This window comes from Portunus trituberculatus, chromosome 47, assembly GCF_017591435.1.
Source record: "Portunus trituberculatus isolate SZX2019 chromosome 47, ASM1759143v1, whole genome shotgun sequence".
Taxonomy (NCBI): domain Eukaryota; kingdom Metazoa; phylum Arthropoda; class Malacostraca; order Decapoda; family Portunidae; genus Portunus; species Portunus trituberculatus.
The window spans coordinates 19,987,254-20,006,841 of NC_059301.1; the positions used below are offsets into that span (position 1 = coordinate 19,987,254).

Sequence of the window (19,588 nt, forward strand, 5' to 3'; positions counted from 1 at the left end):
AACATAAATAATAGGATAACAAAGGGCCACCTTTGGAAACATCCAACGGGATTCTGGAGAAGGTATGACAAACATTTCAAGGCCCGTGTTTAGTGTATCATTGAAAAATGAGCTATATTAACACTGTTTTCAGTCACAGCATATTTTAGGCCACCCATATCAAACAAATAGTGATATTTCTGCTCTTTGGTTCTTTTTCTACCATAGTGAGGTACTAGTCTTTCCACCGATACATGCTGAAAGCCAATGGCTACTGTAATATTAAAAAAAAAAAATAGAATTGTTTAAATTCACACAATATCACTTGTCACATTCTGTCATAGCTATAGGCATGACATAATAATAGTGTCTGTCGTTCGCTCCCGGGCCGCGCATGCGCAGAAGACACAACTGAACACTGTCACGGGCCACACTTTGGCATGTGACACCGGTGCTCAGTAAACCTGTCAAAGGACCGCACATCGCCCTCACTATCCTGTAATAATACCTAGAAACCACATGAGCCTATAGTTTCCAAGGGCATTTAAATAACGAAACGTTTCCAGTTTATAGATTCCTTTGCTGTCATTATTACACACACATACACACACAGCCTATTCACTCCAGGCTTTTAGTGTGTGTGTGTGTGTGTGTGTCTTTCCAACAAGCACTGATTAATTCTTGGCAGCGGTTCATGAAGACAGGTTTCATTTAGCATTGCCGGCGCTCCTCATCACTGTGGCATTATCTATCAACGTTGTCTCTATGAACGTGATGCGCATATCTATATTCACCAGTATGTGTGGTTACTTCGGGGATAGTTTGTAAAGCAGGAGCGGGAGGCATCAAGTTCATAATGTGGGGAGTTGACCAGCACTAACTGGCAACCTGCCTAGTTAGTAAAAGTGAATGCCTGTAGTGAGCCGCCAACACCTGTGTGAGCTTGTCGTGCTGCCTGGCTGCCATAGTATTCTCTGTGACTGTGTGGTGTGATGCAGAGCTCGGTGACCTTGTTGTTGGTGTTATCGGTGGGCACGGCCTCATGTTCGAGATTCCAGGACATAGACTTAGGACATGAGGTGAACGAGAACAGCATGCACTGGGTGACAGACGAACCCTTTAAATGGGAACGTCAAAGGAGTGGCTATAAGGACGGCATTTGGTGAGTTTCTTGCGGGAGAAAGGTATACTTACCTTATTACTTCTCTTAGAAGAACTATCGATACTCTTTAAAGTCTAATTCTTCAAGTTACACTTCAGACGTCACACGGTGGTCCTAAGTAGACCTAAGCAAAGAAGTATCTATTTTAATATGTCACTGATTTTTCCTTTAGATTTAGTGATCATGAACAACCTCTTCATGTTAAGGAATAAACTGTCTTGAGCTTGCTATTTGTAGCCTATGTCGTCCACTTGTCACGAAGACGTAAACATGAACCAAATTTATCCTGATGCGCGTTTCCCACTCGGTACTAACCTTGAGGTTCATGACTCATCTGCTCAAAATGACGCCTCGATCGTCTGTAAGTCACGATGCAATCAACTAAATACGTATTAAGGGAAGGATATATGCAATGGCTGATGATGATGATGATGATAATAACAATAATACCAGTCCGATTTATTGTTAATTTTGCTACTACTACTACTACTATTATTATTATTATTATTATTATTATTATTATTATTATTATTATTATTATTATTATTATTATTATTATTATTATTATTATTATTATTATTATTATTATTATGATTATTATTATTTATATTTATTGTTTTTTTTATAATTAGCCATTATTATTGTCATTATTATTATCATTAGTGTTTAAATTTCTCCATCTGATCACTTCCACCTATACATTCACCCTTATAACCTACTATTCCCTTAGCTCCTCCAGTGCCACTTAAGTTTTACTACATCCTCCTTCACCTCGGCTTCTCCATTTAAATTGAGATCACTGTCACTTCACCCTTTCTCTCTGCTTGTTGTCTTGCGACTTTTAAATTCTTATCAGCCAATGAAACACCTATATATATATATATATATATATATATATATATATATATATATATATATATATATATATATATATATATATATATAGAGAGAGAGAGAGAGAGAGAGAGAGAGAGAGGCGAGGGGAAGGAATGCACTGACCTTGGAAGTCCGACAGACGCGTGCCAAACATTTTCTTGGGAACAAGCCCAGTTTTGAAAGGTAAATTTAATGTGGGACTTTAGGAGACATCCTTAGATCCTTGTAAAAGCGATTTTGTATTTTGATATAGAACACCTTTTTTAAATCCCTCATTCGTGTTTAAAGCCAATCTTGCATCAACTGGGTGCACTGTGTTGTCATATGGATGGTGCTACATTTATATGGTGAGGTATTATTTTTGTATAGATTGGGCATTATGAACTCCACACACACACACACACACACACACACACACACACACACACACCGTTACCATCACCAATGTAACAAAAAAAAGGGACTAACGCCCACAGTTTAATATAACACTCAAATGACTTCTCAACCCTCGCACTCTCACTAACCCTAACGTGAGTGAGGTCAAATTTGCCTTAGCGTTAAACAGTCACTCTCCCACCCGCTCCCCTACTTTCGCAGTTGGCAGCCCTGGAGAAGTGGTGTGTTCGCTTTGTTTATGTATGTGCATAGAGTGGCAGTTCTGAAAGTTTGGTTGTGTTCGCATACGTCAATTCAACCCTTTTATATTGTTTATTACTGAGATTTTACAAAACATATTGTATGAAAACAGATATATTCGCATAAAATAAGTTATATAATACCATGTACACATAAAATAGTAAGTTTTTTTTTTAATATTAGGCGAACATGTTACACAGCGTAGTCCCAGTGACAAATCGAACAATTTCCAACCCGCGCCACGCGGCTGCAGTTGAATCTCAGGTGCTGGTCTTGTCACTCTTATGTGAAAATGCAGCGAAGTGAACGCTTGCAATACATGGGAGAAGAGGAGAGGTTGCTTCTCGTGGACCTGATTCGCGAAAACAGCTGTTCTCCTCAGCAGAGCCACTGACGCCCGAAGTATACCGCTGAAGGCTCGCACATGGGAGAAAGTCGCGAAGTCCCTTGCTGCTAGTGGTCTGGGGCCACAGAGAACAGTGAAGCAGGCGAAGAAGATATGAGAGAACATGAGATGAAGGTTAGTATACTGGTTTTAAAACGTTGTTTGGTGATTAGCAAACTTACTTTACCCTACTATTAGGAAGTTGTTTGAGATGCAAAATCAGTGAAATGGCAGTGTTATCAGGTTACATTATTGTTACTGTTAGTTATTATATACGTATAGGAAATTTCTGTGTGAGTATTTGGTACATATAGTAATGGTTCTCATTGTAGTTTATTAATGAATACCTTCATAAAACATTAAGAGTAACTTATTACTATACAACAGGTCTGTGATGTTTTGAGGGGAGACAGTTTCTGTGAGATTAGGTTTATTTAGGTTATATTACATTGAATTAGGTTAGGCTTGATTAAGTTTGGTTAGGTTGGTCTGTGAGTATTACGTAGTATAATTTAACCTAACCTAACCTCACCTCACAAAAGCTGTATAGGGCAGGATAGATTTGGTTAGGTACAATTAGGTTAGGTTTGGTTAGGTTACTTTAGGTTAGGTTACATTAGATTGAATTCGTTTAGGTTTGCTTAGGTTTATTTAGATTTGTCTGATTTATATATCTAACTTAATCTAACCTAAACCTAACCTAACCTAATCAATCCTATCCTATCCTATCCAAAGATGACTAAACCTCATGAAAGCCGTTCCTCACTTGAAAACATCACAGACATGCTGACCACGAGTTTCTCTATACTCTTTCATGGTTCCTTTAATTATTAGAGGGGAAGTGTTATTGTATTGTTTTATCTTAAAATTTATTTGTTCTTGCCTTTCTTCACAACAACAACAGCATTTACAATATTTCTTTTATTTTTGTCTATGTAGATTTTATAGATGATACTGTATCAGTATGAAATTATGGTATACTATCTTTCCTGTACTGTGCAGTGCAGAAAAATAAATGAGACAACTGTATGAAATTACAACATGGTGAGCATTGTAACACTCCAAGTACATGCACACACACAGTTTGGTTTGGTTAGCTCAGGTTCATAAGTGGTAAAATGAGGTGAATAAAGAATGAGGCTATTGCCAACAGTGCATGCTAATCCTATGAGAATATGTAACTTGTTTATGCCTAATGATGTGAAATAATTTCAGGGCCAAGAAGTTTGCAAGCGATGAAAAGAAAAACTTGTTGAAAACAGGAGGTGATCCTCCAAGTCCAATGGCAAAGCCAGATCCTGTGATGCCTACGGGAGGAAGTGTTAGTGCACCTCTTGCTTCTACCTCATTAGGAACAACAACTTTGCAGTACAGTCCTGCCATCGACATTACACCCTTTCCTGTAACCTCTGTGGAGATTCGCGGAAATGTGGTGTCAACGCACAGCTCCTCCAACAATTGTACACCCCTTTTGACAACTGCTCTTGCTTCACCTGCAACTCTATCCTCATACTGTACTCCTCTTCCTTCCATTTCTGGTTTAGCATCACTATAGTCTGACCAGCCTTAATTTACGGCTATGGGGGGGCAAGCGTCTCTGTACAGTGTTGCCACGTTTTCACTACTGTTCTGTTAATCTCTCTCTCTCTCTCTCTCTCTCTCTCTCTCTCTCTCTCTCTCTCTCTCTCTCTCTCTCTCTCTCTCTCTCTCTCTCTCTCTCTATATATATAAAGAATCAAAGGTAAGCAGAGAGTCATATATATATATATATATATATATATATATATATATATATATAAGTGAGTGGCACGAGGTCAGTCACGTCGCCACCACAATGTGTCAAGGCCACCAGCTGGGTGTGGAAGAGTTGCCGCTCACAAGTGAAAAATGCTTTTTTTTTTCACTTAGGTATTGGCATATACCTACTATTTTGTAAAAATAGAAACTACACATTAGCTTGGCTTACGAATTATGAATGCGATTATGCCTCACCCTTGAAATTACTGTAAAAGCCAGTAAATGTGAGCATTTTATCTTATAATTATAGCAACATCTGGTACTACAAGGTGAGGCTATTCGGCCTGGCCAGGCTGGGTTCATCAGTATTGCCGCCACTCACAAGACTTCTACTATTTTTTTTTTTTACTTTGGATAATAGATTATTTCTTTTTTCCATGCTCATTATCTTATATCTGTAACGCTGATATTATTACACACCCTAAACATACGCTAAGTACCATTATAAGTTACTACAGTTGATATCAGCAACACTGTTGAATATGTATGCCATGTTTGTATGGTACTATATAGTTTTTTATGCATATGATGGTTACTGTTGATTCAGCCATCTATATACACAAGTCGAAATTTTATACATCTGAATTGATGGTATTTGCGATGCCTTGTACACCAATAACTTCCATTTCACATCGCATTTTTTGGAAACATGGCAGCACTGTAGAGTTCCCCTCGCCCCCCCATAGCCGTAAATTAAGCTCGGTCAGACTATACCAGCAACTTTTCCTAGTGAAATTCCTCCAATAAAATCTTCCACTGCTAAAGGAAAAGGCAAAAAAGTTTCAATTAAGGAAAAGGCAAATGGAAGACAGTACTGGTAGCAGAGAGGCGTATACAATGGTATTGAAGTTTCAAAAGGAGGAACATGATATTGTAATGCAAATACACAAACAAAACTTAGAAACTGAAAAAATTGTAAGGGGAATATTTAAGGCAAAAAATGCAAATGATGACCTCCTTGTATGCACGAGCTGGAGACACACTTGAAGATGTGCGGGCAGTGGCAGCTTCACTTGTCGATTTCATGGACAATTTTAGGAAGGATCAATCATAAGTATATTTAGTTATGTTGCTCAAGCTCAAGGTCCAAAATTTCTTTACTTACCCTGTTTGGTTCAATAACTTAATTCCCAGTAGTTTGTGATAGTATCAGTATGTTTTTTTTGCAATAGTATATGTACCTACTCATGTGATACAAGACTGTGATCTATGATAGAATTAATTCCCAGTATTGTAGTGCCTAGTTTGTGATAGTATCAGTATGTTTTTTGCAATAGTATATGTATTCAAATGATACAAGACTGTGATCTATGATAGAATTAATTCCAAGTATTCTAGTGCCTAGTTTGTTATAGTATCAGTGTTTTTTGCAATTGTATATGTACTATTCAAGTGATACAAGACTGTGATCTATGATAGAATTAATTCCAAGTATTCTAGTGCTTAGTTTGTGTTAGTATCAGTATATATGTAGATTTTTTCAAACATTTTCAGATAATCTTTGCTTCATTAGTGATATGATCATGAAAGATTTTTTTTTTTCCCAAATAAGACATATATTCATCTGATTTATGAATGTACCACAGAGGGAAAGGCCATTGAAACCTATTTTCTTCACAATATGTATATTTGTTTACATTGTTTAATAAATTACTATACAGTTAACCACAGAAGTTTTAATAGAGACACACACACACACACTCGAACTACAGTGTATATATATATATATATATATATATATATATATATATATATATATATATATATATATATATATATATATATATATAATTTTTTATTTTTTTTTTCTTGTCCTATAGCAGTAAAATATGATTAATATGGTGATGGAAGACATGATTCTACTTTTGAGAAAACTGCTTTTACTTGGTGTAGTCATTTGTCAAAACTAATGCTACTAGTATATTTTCATAATGAAGCGTTTGTACACTTTTCTGAGTAATACTGCTCATAAAAAAAAAAATAGCACAAAACTTTGCATGTACACATATTTGAATATTTTTGGAAACACTTTGTACATGTATAGTTTAGAGGGAATGCTTTTGAATACCTGGTATAATGGTAGTGTGGCATGTGTGAGATTGGATGGGGAAAAAGTACATGATTCCCAATTACTGATCGGATCCAACAGATTCAGTGCACACTCCTTGCTCAGTCTGAATCGTACAAGGAATTCTTCCTCAACGAGGTCTTCAAATGGATTGCTGCCATCCTGAATGACTCTTCTTCTCAGCCTCACTCTAACCCTCTCCTCCATCCTCCGCATATTTCGCAACTGAAGCCAGTGATGACCATTCTCCATGTTGACTCTAGGGAATAAAAACAGACAATAAGATTTAGGTTTGGACCTATTCTGCATATTTACCCAAATCAAACCTAACGTAACTGTATTTAACCAAACCTAACCTAATCTAACATCCTTATGTAATCTAACCTAACCTAACATTATCTAACCAAACCTAACCTAATCTAACATAACCTAACTTTATTTAACCAAACCAACCCTAACCTATCCTTATGTAACCTAACCAAACCTAACTTTATTTAACCAAACCTAACCTATTCTACCCCAATCTAACTTTATTGAACCAAACCAAACTGAACCTAACCTATCCTTATGTTATCTAACCTAACTTTATTTAACCAAACCTAACCTGACCTAACCTTTCCTTCTGTAATCTGACCTAACCTAACCTTTCCTTATGTAATCTAACCTAACCTAACTTATTTAACCTAACCTATCATTATGTAATCTAACCTACCATAACACCGCTCAATAAAACCTTCACCCATGTGTCAAGAACAGTTAGTATAATATGTAGGACCAACTTTTAGGTCGATTCTGAAGGACGCCCTATTCTGCATATTTACCGATTTTATAGCATTCTATTTCCTTGTCAACATAGAGCTATGTGATGAAATTGCGGGACTACAGTACTGTATGGGGCATGTATCCCATATTTCCCTCTTGTTGTAATTCCCCACCATCTCGAAATAATAGGCATCATATTTGACACTTAAATAAGTTGTCAGTATCTCAAAATTAGTAGTTTTGTCTCCACTTTACTCTGTTTCTTATTATCCCAATAGAATTCATATGAAGTTGTATTTACTGCCCAAGGAAAGAACTAATAAGTCATGACACTTACCAGTCAGCGTTGAAGAGTTGTTGTAACGGGCTGCGACGATCTTGTATGATCCTATGAGCCCTGGAGAGATGCCTGTCAGATTCTCACAAGCGTTGCAGTTGTTATACTCGTAGTCTTCTTGAGGAAGGCACAGGTGAGGCGAAGCACTGCTGTTGCCGGGTTTGTTGACATTCTTTTTTCTTCATCGTATCCATATGGTGTTTGTAAAAGTCACTGGAACTTGCCTCGTGTGGGAAATGTGTCCCACAGACGAATGAGTCGGTTGTTCCACAAGCTGAGTGGAGGTTGTATATAGATGTACATAAAATGCACAAAGGGGTAAAGCACTAACATTACCAATAAGCATAGGATAAGGTATAACTATAACGGTGCAGGAAACACCGAACTACGTCTGTTTATAATGACGCTGAAATAGTGCTCGAGCGGCGAGTTGAGCACGTGTGTGTGTGTGTGTCCCTTTCGAGACACAAACACGATGTACTTTGCGGCATGCATGGTGAAAGACTCCTGCTTCACTAGACACGACTTCATTAATCATTGTTTGCCTGCCACTTAGTGTTCCGGTAAGGACACACATCAGCTGGGATGCTGTGCGATTCACTCTTCATGTGTTCAAATCTCTCTCTTTCGTTCAGTCACTCAGGCCACCAAGAACCGCCTTACAGGGCCGATGATTCCTCACCTCTTCAGTACTAGGACGCATTTTTACCTTGAGTTTTAGGTATGATTAGACGATTTTATTAACATTAGAAAGGGTCTATGGAGGTCAGAAGATTAATGGCCGCAGTCTTCACTATCTTAATACCCACGCAAGTTTCTGAAGCTGTATAAGATAGCCAAATAGTAAGCAGAATAAATGCGAAAACACCTCATGGTACTGAAGAGTTTAACGTGACAGATTCTGGCTCCTTGAAGGTCGGCCATCTTAATTCGTAAAGTTAAATCTACCATGGGACTGTCCTTCACTTTTCTGGGTGCTGAGCATAATGATAAGCACGATTTGTGAGGATGAGTAAACACGACGCTAATCATCACGTTTGTGCTGATCCCAATCCTTCTCCTATAAAGATTCTTTGTTAATGTGGTGATTCAGAGCCAGACAGAAGCAGACTCGCCTTTGCTAATTGCCAGGATGTGGTAATTAATTAAGTGAGCCAAGCCGTTCTCTGTGGAGGAGTACCGCCAGGGAAGACACTGCTGGTTCATCTTGATCCAGTTATCTGGATTACGCTCCCACCGCGACCACTCCGCACCCTTCCTCGCGAGTGACACCGTCTCATAAATAATTATGTAATTCGCTTACATTATCTTTTAACTATAATTTGGAAGTTGCATACCGTTCAGGAGACATTCTTTTATGAAATGCAATCATTTATAACAACATTCCTTTAAACATATCCAAAGGATATAATGATAAGTAAACCGTGTTATAAATGTCGCGAAAAGTTTTCCACTTCAACTCGCTAAAACTTCTTTATAGTTGCTTATTAATTGTTTTTCCTCGAGTATCAAAGCTTCTGCATTTACTGTTGAGTGTAACGGTACCAACAGAAATTGTCTGTTATGTGTATAAGATGAGATATAACAAATAAAACAAAAGCATGTACCACAAAGCATTCATGACACAGCCTTTCAACACAAGTTGAGTGAGAGAGGGGGCCAGCCAATCAGCGGCCTCCTTTCAAATGAGGCTCGGCTTCACGGCTCAGACTTATGTGAACAGACTAAAGTATTAGTAGTAGTAGTTGATGTTGTTTTTGTTGTTATAACTTAGCAACAGTGGTAGTATTAGTAGTTGTAGTAGTAGTAGCAGTAGTAGTAGTAGTAGTAGTAGTAGTAGTTGTTGTTGTAACTTCGTAACAGTGGTAGTAGTAATAGTAGAAGTAGTAGCAGCAGCAGCAGTAGTAGTAGTAGTAGTAGTAGTAGTAGTAGTAGTAGTAGTAGTAGTGGCAGAGACACATTGTCCCAGAACCAAACCAGTACTAAGATTCAAGTGGGCCTTTTTTTATTCCAATTTTGTGATTGTGCACTACAACTACTGACATCTAAGCCCCACAACAGGCTGATCTATGAAGAAGTACGAATGCAATATTTTATTTATTTTTTTTTTTTGTCCACAGGTATGAATCAAATAGATTTTGCACTCCTGAACACTTAGGAACCCATATTGATGCCCCATTACATTTTGCATACAACAAATGGTCAGTGGGTGACATCCCACTGGAGCACCTTATCTGTCAGGGTGAGTTATAAGGTGAATAGTTCAGGGAAGTCAAGTAATGATTACATGAATGCACCTTTTTATTCTAAAGGATTTTGTTAAACCAACCTAAGCAATAATGCAGGAATCTTACTGAAGACAAGTTCCCTTTACCTAATCTTCCCCATATAGCCTCATTGTTGCTGCTCTTCACTCATATGGACAATGAATATTAAGTTCACTTGCAATGCCAGTCAGGTGAGATGCTAGTTAGTGAAATAGTTCTTTTGATAGCTACTAAAGTTTATCCTTGTGACAGGAGTTGTAGTGGACATCCGAGACAAGGTGAAGAAGGACCCTACTGCTGAGCTAACTGCCAGTGACCTCATGACTTGGATGAATAATCATGGTCCTATACCAGACAAAGCAGTGGTGTTTGTGCTCACAGGCTGGGGCAGCAGGTATCTCTCTCTCTCTCTCTCTCTCTCTCTCTCTCTCTCTCTCTCTAATATATACCTTTAATAATGAAAATTTCTGAGTGAACATTTTTATAAATATGTGCATAATAAGGATTTCCTTAACATTTTTTCAGATATGGGAACAAAACTGAATATTTTGGCATCACAAATAATGATACAACTAAACTGGTCTTCCCAGGTAAGCAAACACTATTTTTCTGTCAATGACTGTATATTTAACATTCATGAATAAGGAGCTTGAGACCACAGAGCTGAACTAATGAGCAAGTCAAGCTTGCTGATCAAGCAATAAACACACCACTTATACCTTATAGCTTCATAATCCATCTACATATTAGTTTATAATCATAGTCCTAAGTAACTTTCATTTTTTGTTTTATTCCTTAAAATTACTTCCTCCTTTTTTATGTTTATTTTTTTCTCTCTTTTCTTTTGTATTCAGTAGTCTTTAATCTCTTACAGCATGTAAAGAATTTCATGTTGTATTTTGCTCCTATTCCTAGGCATCAACCCCAGTGCTGCACAGCTGCTGACAGGATATGAGCAAGCCTCTGGAAAGCGGGTGTTTGGTGTAGGCATTGATACAGCTTCACTTGACCATGGCCCATCTACAACATATGAAACTCACGTTGAACTTTCCAAGGCTAATATTTATAGTCTTGAGAATGTTGCCAAACTGGAGGTGAGGTAATAGTTACAACTGTTTAAAAGAATTTAATCTCTATCTAGATTTTTACAGTAGTGTTTCAGAACTGTAGAAATAAATTATCAAGTTTTTCCAGTGAGTACTAACTTTTCTTTCAAGTAGCCACCTTGACACATGCACTAGTATGCTGTAATACAGCAATATTGTTTTTTCTGTTTACAGGAGCTTCCCACAAGAGGGTTTGAGGTGATAGTGATGCCAATCAAACTTACTGGAGGTAGTGGTGGTCCCACTCGCATTCTGGCCAGGATCCCTTCAGAGCTAAATGCAGCAATACTCTCCTGCCAGCCTCTCCACTACATCATACTACCTTTAATTGCCGCTGTGCTTAGACTATTCTGATTATTGTCTCATTATTTGACTTGACTAATAGTGTGATATATCAGAAATCATTACAAAGTAACCAGATATGCATTATTTCAAGCAGGAGAATGTTAGTTTGATATCCATGGTCTTTTTTCTGAAAGACTTTTATATTATTATTGTTGCTTTACCATTAACTTAAAAAATTCCTGACCATCACATTGACTATTGGATTAATGTCTTATACATTTCTAATACAGACAGAACACAAAATTTAATAACCATATCAATTCCTTATTTTCTGTATATATATATATATATATATATATATATATATATATATATATATATATATATATATATATATATATATATATATATATATATATATATATATATATATATTCCTGGCATGCAGTTAATTTTTCCAGGACTAGAATTATAAAAAAAACAGATCCTGTATCAAATTAAGTTTGATACTAATGTAAAATTGTGTTAGGAGAGCCAAATGAGGCAACAGTCATGGATAGTCACAGAATGAGGATGAAAACAGGTAACTCACGGTATGTGGTGGAGTGTTTTAAGAGTGATGAAATTACTATCTTGAGTGGTTAATTAAATTAGTTTATGTGCTGTATGAAAATTATTGTGCCAAGTATGAATGTTAGTGTGGGTCATTTGTACAAAAGTGATGAATATGATTGCACTGTTTTTTCTAGATATAGTTCAGTTAAGTTATTTCAGGTCCAAGACTATACTTATTACTTGTTACTTAAAAATTAGGCAAGAAATTAGGTGTAAAGTGACTATAAGAGATTTCTCTCTAAATACCTATTTAGTTGTGTATGATGCTCCCTTGGATGAAAAGCTTGTCACTAAGAATCAATATTTTTACCTAGTTTCTTATCAATAGATATTTGCCAAAGCATTGTATTTTTTTCATTGAAAATCTATTTGAGAGTTGCAGCTTTTTTCAATTTGCTGTATTCTGTGAACAAGCAATCTCTAGAACCAGTGTAAGGCTCATAAAGTTAGAAAGGTTGGAACACAACCCATGCTTTTGAACTAAAGCTGTGCCCACACTAACAAACAGTGCATGACAGGCAAACACTGTTACCATCTCCAGCTGTAATGCAAAAGCTCAGAAGGGTGAGTGGCAGGCATAGAAGTGATGTCAGAAAAGAGAGAGAGAGAGAGAGAATATAATGCAGTCACCCAAAATTAGCATTCCCTTCTACCATGACCAATCTCTCAGGGAATTTGAAGGAAATGGAGTTGTAGCATAAAAGAAGAGAAAAGGTTAATTACAAAGCTGCTCACAAGAAAGTATAACTTATTATTACATCAACTCCTAAAGGGCTAGAATATAGTGCTGCAGGTTACATATTCATTGGCTTCCATGTGTCTACAGTGCATCAACATTTAGCAAGCCAGATATCAATTATCCTCAAAGTCTCCTCACAAAGTCTTCAAGAAATAATCAAATGAATATCAGTTAATTTCACAATCCTCTTGCTCCTCTTTAATATACTCTTGTATACGTATTTGTATCCTTTCTCAACTTGTAGTGGAAAATGATATCAGCTTCCAAAGTTATCTTCAATTACTCATACCTAGCCTTTCAATTTTGCATGGGCTCAATAAGTCATATTTTTCACTTTCTAAACCATGGCATTCATATCATATTCCATTAAAATCCTGTCTTCCTCCTAAGTCAGATAGAAGATTGAGATTTTCTTTTTCCCTCATACTTCCATAACACTTTTTTTTTTTTTTTTTTTTTTTTTTTTTTTTTTTTTATATACCATGTGGGTTTTTCACGGGAATTTATGGGCTAAAGGGGGTACTTTTTGGCGTACCTCCTATCTCAAAGCCCACACACTAGGAAACCGTTGCCCCAAGTGAGGAAGCCCAACCTACACTCAGACCATGGGCAGGATTCGAACCTGTGCGCTTGGAGACCCCTCGTACCCCAAAGCAGGCATGGTTCCACTGTACCACAGCAGCCCCCCCTAAAGTTTATGTTTCTAAAGTTTATGTTAATAAGAAAAAAAAACTCAGATTTTAATTACTCACATTTGTTTCTCCCTTTCATGATACTGCTGTAAAGTTTCAAGCATTCCCCTTCATTATCACCATCTTTTTTCCAACTCTCAAATGCTGGTGATAAAAACTTCCCAGATTTACAAATACCTTTATTTTTTCTTCATATTAAAATCTGAACTCATGTAAAAATAGGGTTAAAAAAAGCAGCTCAAAATGCAAATACTATTCTGGAAAAGGAGCTTGAAATATATTCTCTTAAATTTCATACAACTAATTACAACTCTTAGTAACAAATAAAATCCCTTCCCCTAACATGGAATTGCATCTTAACCTTCTAAGGAACAAATTTCTAATTACAGTATTTTATTTTTATTTTGCATAGTTTTCTGGAAAAAACAACTACGTATTAAGTAATGATGCAAAGTATAACTTATATATTGCTCATATAGTGAGCCATTACATCATTCACAATGTAAATAGAAAGTAAGGATGTCATGAACAAAAATTAACTTCAAATCAGTTTCACAACCGAGCATCTTTGTTCCTCTCAGATTGTGATAAATTTATAAAAACTAGACAACAAAGATTGAATATCCTTCTATATAGCAGGCTTAACATAACTAGCTGAATAATCAATCCAAATTATCAACCTGAAACTGTTAGCTTAAACTTGATAATTCAGTAACAGAAACAAGACCAAAACCAAAAAAAAAAAAAAAAAAAAAAAAATGAAAAGAATCACTCGGTTTCCTTTATTAAATCTTGTAATTATTTATATAGCAAACATTTTTTTCAATTTTCAGTGATAATGTACATATATTTACTAAGGATATATCCAGAATCCCACATGACTATATACCAGATTCAGCAGGCAGATTACTTGTCAGTATTTCTCTAGCTGTAAGTATCTTGGCCTCCTCATTCTTCTTAGTAACTCTAATTTTGGCATTCTTCTTCCCTGAGGTCTTTGCAGTTCTAGTAACCTTCCCTTTCACATGGGTCATGATGTCAGATGCTGGGGATTCATCTATCCCAAGTTTCACATCCTCATTTTCCTTTGATGTCTTATCATGCTTCTTTCCTCTTTTGCTTATGGTTTGTGTTGCCTTTTCATTTTTTTTTTTTTTTCTTCCTCCTGAGAGGAGATGAGATTTCTTCTTTAGCATCTGTTTTCACAGATGATTTCATTCCTCTTCCCACTTTGCTTTTTCCACTTCCTTCTTTTATTGATGTATCTCTTCCACCCTTCTTTGACATGATAGGATTTACATCTTCCTCTTCATCTTGTTTACCTTCTTTTTCCTTTGAGGTTGATTTAGGTTCTCTTTTTCTCTTATTTAAGGATGGTAACACCACATCATCTTCTTCCTGTATTTGCATCAATGCTGGAGTTGTTTCAGCTTTCTTCTTGCCTCTCTTGTAAGGAGCAGCTGGACTTCCTTCTCCTGTCTTCACATCTGGTTTCCTTTTCTTTTTAATACCCGTTTTATTTCCTTCTTGTGCAACCTTTTGCATTTTTGGTGCTCCTCTTTCTTTATTTGCCTTGAATATATTAGTCATTGCTTCTTTCTCCGCCTTCTTAGATTTAGTAGCTCCTGTCCCATTTCTTTTCTTTCTGACTGGTGGAGTAGTGTCCTCCTCTTTCCCTTTTATCTCTGACTCATCATCTATTTCTATCTTTTCTTCATCTAGTTTAAATACAGGCTTTATACATCTTTTTGACTTCCTTATTTCTCTGTTCATCTGATAATGGCTTGTCTTCCTCTTCTTCCTGCATTTCAAGATCTTTACATAGTTCCTCCTCCACAATTTTTTCCTTAGACTTACTGGCTTTTCCTATCAATTTTTTCCAATTTCTTTTTATTGGTAGTAGTGATGTCTCCTCATCCCATTCTCTTGACTCATCCTCCATTTCTACTGGCTCTTCACTTTCCTTTCAAGCCACTATCTTAGCCATTTTCTGCTGCCTTCCATCTCGTTTCATGATGGTTCCTCTTCCCCTTCTCTTCTTCACTGTAAGTTCATCCTCACTCTGTACCTCTGTTACTGTGTTGTTCAGCAATCCATGCTTGCATTCATCTGAAATTATGCCTACATTTTAATATGGCATTTTAGTGTCCAAGGAAAAGACACTTCTGATGCATATAATGATAATGGTGTTTTAGATATTGTGCAGCCATTATTATACAAGTGAACTAATGGGGAAGTTCCTTAAGTTTTCATCTTTTATTCAATTCAAAGATGAGAGGCATGAATGCTGAAAACCTGTGTGGCCAATACTGATGTGCAAGACAGTAAAATAATTGCAGAAGTAATGCCACAGGTCACCAAGGTATGAAATGTGAAAGCACCTTACAACCCCCACCTCCAACAGCAGATCCAATGGGGACTGAAAACTCTCAGTCACTATGCAGTGCCATTGTACTGTGCAACTGGCCCCTAATTATCTTGACTTTTCTACAATCATGCAAGCTCTGTTATATTATCACCATGCTTATGCTTTGGCACCATCTAGTGTCAATGTAAATATTATTGACACAAATGTCATAATATAATTAAATGTAATGAGTTATTTAAAAAAAAATTAAATACAAATGCCCTGAAAATAGAAGTTAAAGTATACAAATAGAAAGTTTTTTTTTTCCAAGATCAGCCAAGATGTGAAAGTAGGATACATTATGAGAAACATTGCTTTTATCAGGAAATATTTGCATGACCTGGCATGCAATGCTCCTCTATAACTGTCATCAGCAGATTGGATTATTACAATTCTATATATTAAGGCTGCATTTCACAATTTTCTAACCATAGTACCCTGTTGTATATATATATATATATATATATATATATATATATATATATATATATATATATATATATATATATATATATATATATATATATATATATATATATATATATATATATATATATATATATATATATATATATATATATATATATATATATATATATATATATATATATATATATATATATATATATATATATATATATATATATATATATATATATATATATATATATATATATATATATATATATATATATATATATATATATATATATATATATATATATATATATATATATATATATATATATATATATATATATATATATATATATATATATATATATATATATATATATATATATATATATATATATATATATATATATATATATATATATATATATATATATATATATATATATATATATATATATATATATATATATATATATATATATATATATATATATATATATATATATATATATATATATATATATATATATATATATATATATATATATATATATATATATATATATATATATATATATATATATATATATATATATATATATATATATATATATATATATATATATATATATATATATATATATATATATATATATATATATATATATATATATATATATATATATATATATATATATATATATATATATATATATATATATATATATATATATATATATATATATATATATATATATATATATATATGGTGACATCGCATCTTCCGAGCCGGGAGAAGCAATCCGCCTCTTACTATATAGTTGCTATGACATTCTTTTCTGCGCTGCTCACTAATTCGTCCGCCGTCTTGCCTCTTCTAGCGTTTCCTGGCAAGACAACCTACATGCATATCCCAAACTCCTGACACCACTGTTATGACACCGCCCCGCCCCCCTCTTCATTGTGATCCTCCCACTGTCTCTTTGTTCACACACGGTAGGGCAGGGGAAGCCGGGGAGAGCAAACGCAACACTTTACCTGTGTGAGCCACACAGAGACCCATGACAGCAGGGTTCTCCTGGAGGCTGTCAGCGAGAAAACACTCCTGTCGAAACGCCTGGGTGGCGTACTATGTCCCTCGCCTTACTATATCCTCACGAGTTATGCAGGCAGCATGCAGCCTCTTTCTTTGGCGACGCCCTAAGCCAGTAGAAAGCGTGGACAAGAAGAGTAAACAACTTTCGTCTTTCTAACTCAGGTAACAAGGCCAGGTTTCTTTGGTTATCCTTTCTGTGGTTCATTTGCCGAACTCAAAATTCTGAGTGGTATCTAATCCCTTAAGGTACCCCAGAGGCAGACATCATCATAGAAATCCAAGCTTTATCTCACGTCTTTTCATTGCAAAAAACAATTTGGTATATACATGGCGGAATTAAATATATCCTACTACTTCCCACTTGTAACAGTGCAAACTGGCGCTTCCTCGCGCTTTAGAATATAACTGTACACTAATCATAACTACAATACCCATCAAGAAGTTTATTCATTGGGTAATACATTTCCAAATACAACCAATAAAAAAAAACTTGCATATGATTAACTAAATAACTCAGGTTACATGGGAAAAAAAATGTCCTCTCCACACCCCAATTCTAGGCTTTTATAAACGGGGAGGGGGTAACTTAAACCCCCTTACTTAACAATATATATATATATATATATATATATATATATATATATATATATATATATATATATATATATATATATATATATACACCAGTGCTTCCATTTTAGGGTAAAATACCCTAAACTAGGGTAATTAGACCCTTCTTAGGGTAGTGTTTAGGGTAATACATAAACTAGGGTAATTTTAGGGTAATCTGCCGTCCTATGGATAGGTGTGCTTGGAATGGTGCCAATCTGGTGGCAGACTGGTTCTCTTTCATGTTCGATTCATGTACACAATCATCCCCGTGACTTGTATCATCCTTTCACCCCCCCACCCCATCCACTTTCTCCCCAGTCTCCACTCACCCGTCTACTACGCGTACACGTTTTGGACCTTCGGACGGTTAGATCACAGTTCACACACAGTCAGTCACTTGCGATGACGAGTCCACAGAGAGCAGCCGCAGTAGTGGCTGTAGTGTGTAGTCCTGTGTGTGTGTTTGGGGGTGGGGGGTCCAATATCTAAACTTATGTATGAAAAGGGTGTATTAATCAACAATTAATGGGCAACTTCGACAATCTAGGGTAAAACACTCGAGTCTAGGGTAAAATCGACAAAAATCTAGGGTAAGATTTCATCAACTCATGGAAGCACTGACACACACACACACACACACACACACAGACAGTGTCTAACTGCTCCCAGCTGACTCATCAAGCGGAACATAAGCATACTCCCGCTGCTGGTCAGTCACCCTGGTACCCTTTGTGTCACACACAGTATGACCGTCCATGTGTTCTGTGGAAACCTTACGAAAAATGGTATTGGTTGCAGCGTTGTGTGTGTACAAAGAGTTCTCTAAACTTGACACCATCATTGCATTGGTTAGTTAACTAAGGCTTCCTGTTATGACATACACAGGCAGCGAGTCGTGTCACACGCAACATAAACTCACTCTCTCTCTCTCTCTTGCGTGACTTAAGGTTTTGCTATTACTATAACGAAGATGTGATTGTCTTCAAATTTCCCGATGTATCATGGAAAGAGAACATGAGGTCTTGACAAAAGACGTAATTATGTGAAATTAACTTGGGTGAAGAAGTAACCAGGGAACCATGTAAGGGTGAAAGATGAAGTTAAAAGCAAATGTAGCTCAGTAGTTCTTATTGGGTTGTGTGATCAATCTTGATGGGTTGCAAGGACACAAATAAAGCGCATTTATCACTGTATGCATTTTCTTTGTTTTTACTTTGCTATGGGTCATGAAGCATCGACATCTTCCAAATAGGGTCGTTCCATTGTTGTAACTATTTAGGATGAACATGGGTACCGTACGTATACTTTACTTGTGGTCTTATAGTCATGCTTGTTCTCTCTCTCTCTCTC

At 35.9% G+C, this 19,588-nt stretch overlaps 1 protein-coding gene and 1 long non-coding RNA gene across 3 annotated transcripts; one reads left to right on the forward strand and one right to left on the reverse strand.

Annotated features, from left to right (window-relative positions):
- The first annotated feature begins 869 nt into the window (after positions 1–869).
- LOC123520466 (isatin hydrolase-like) lies at positions 870–13,016 on the forward strand. 2 transcript variants are annotated; one of them, XM_045282720.1, is made up of 6 exons: positions 870–1,141; positions 10,123–10,244; positions 10,522–10,663; positions 10,795–10,859; positions 11,185–11,368; positions 11,550–13,016. In XM_045282720.1, exons 1-6 carry the CDS (start codon positions 972–974, stop codon positions 11,575–11,577), a joined length of 711 nt encoding a protein of 236 aa, XP_045138655.1. In that variant the 5' UTR covers positions 870–971; the 3' UTR covers positions 11,578–13,016. The 2 variants fall into 2 exon arrangements, with proteins under 2 accessions (XP_045138655.1, XP_045138654.1); XM_045282719.1 differs by having other exon boundaries at positions 873–1,141; positions 11,185–11,363.
- A 1,775-nt stretch (positions 13,017–14,791) lies between these two features.
- Positions 14,792–18,245, reverse strand: LOC123520467. The gene is made up of 2 exons (XR_006679262.1): positions 17,569–18,245; positions 14,792–15,815 (listed from the first exon to the last, which is right to left on the reverse strand). It is a non-coding gene; the product is annotated as an uncharacterized LOC123520467 (long non-coding RNA).
- Positions 18,246–19,588: the final 1,343 nt, after the last annotated feature.

Excerpts from the sequence above, each read along its gene's own strand:
- LOC123520466 (XM_045282719.1), top strand. The coding sequence starts at position 972 with ATGCAGAGCTCGGTGACCTTGTTGTTGGTGTTATCGGTGGGCACGGCC. Across the intron at positions 1,142-10,122 it reads GGCTATAAGGACGGCATTTG|GTATGAATCAAATAGATTTT; the intron begins GTGAGTTTCTTG and ends TTTTGTCCACAG. Across the intron at positions 11,364-11,549 it reads AGAATGTTGCCAAACTGGAG|GAGCTTCCCACAAGAGGGTT; the intron begins GTGAGGTAATAG and ends TTCTGTTTACAG.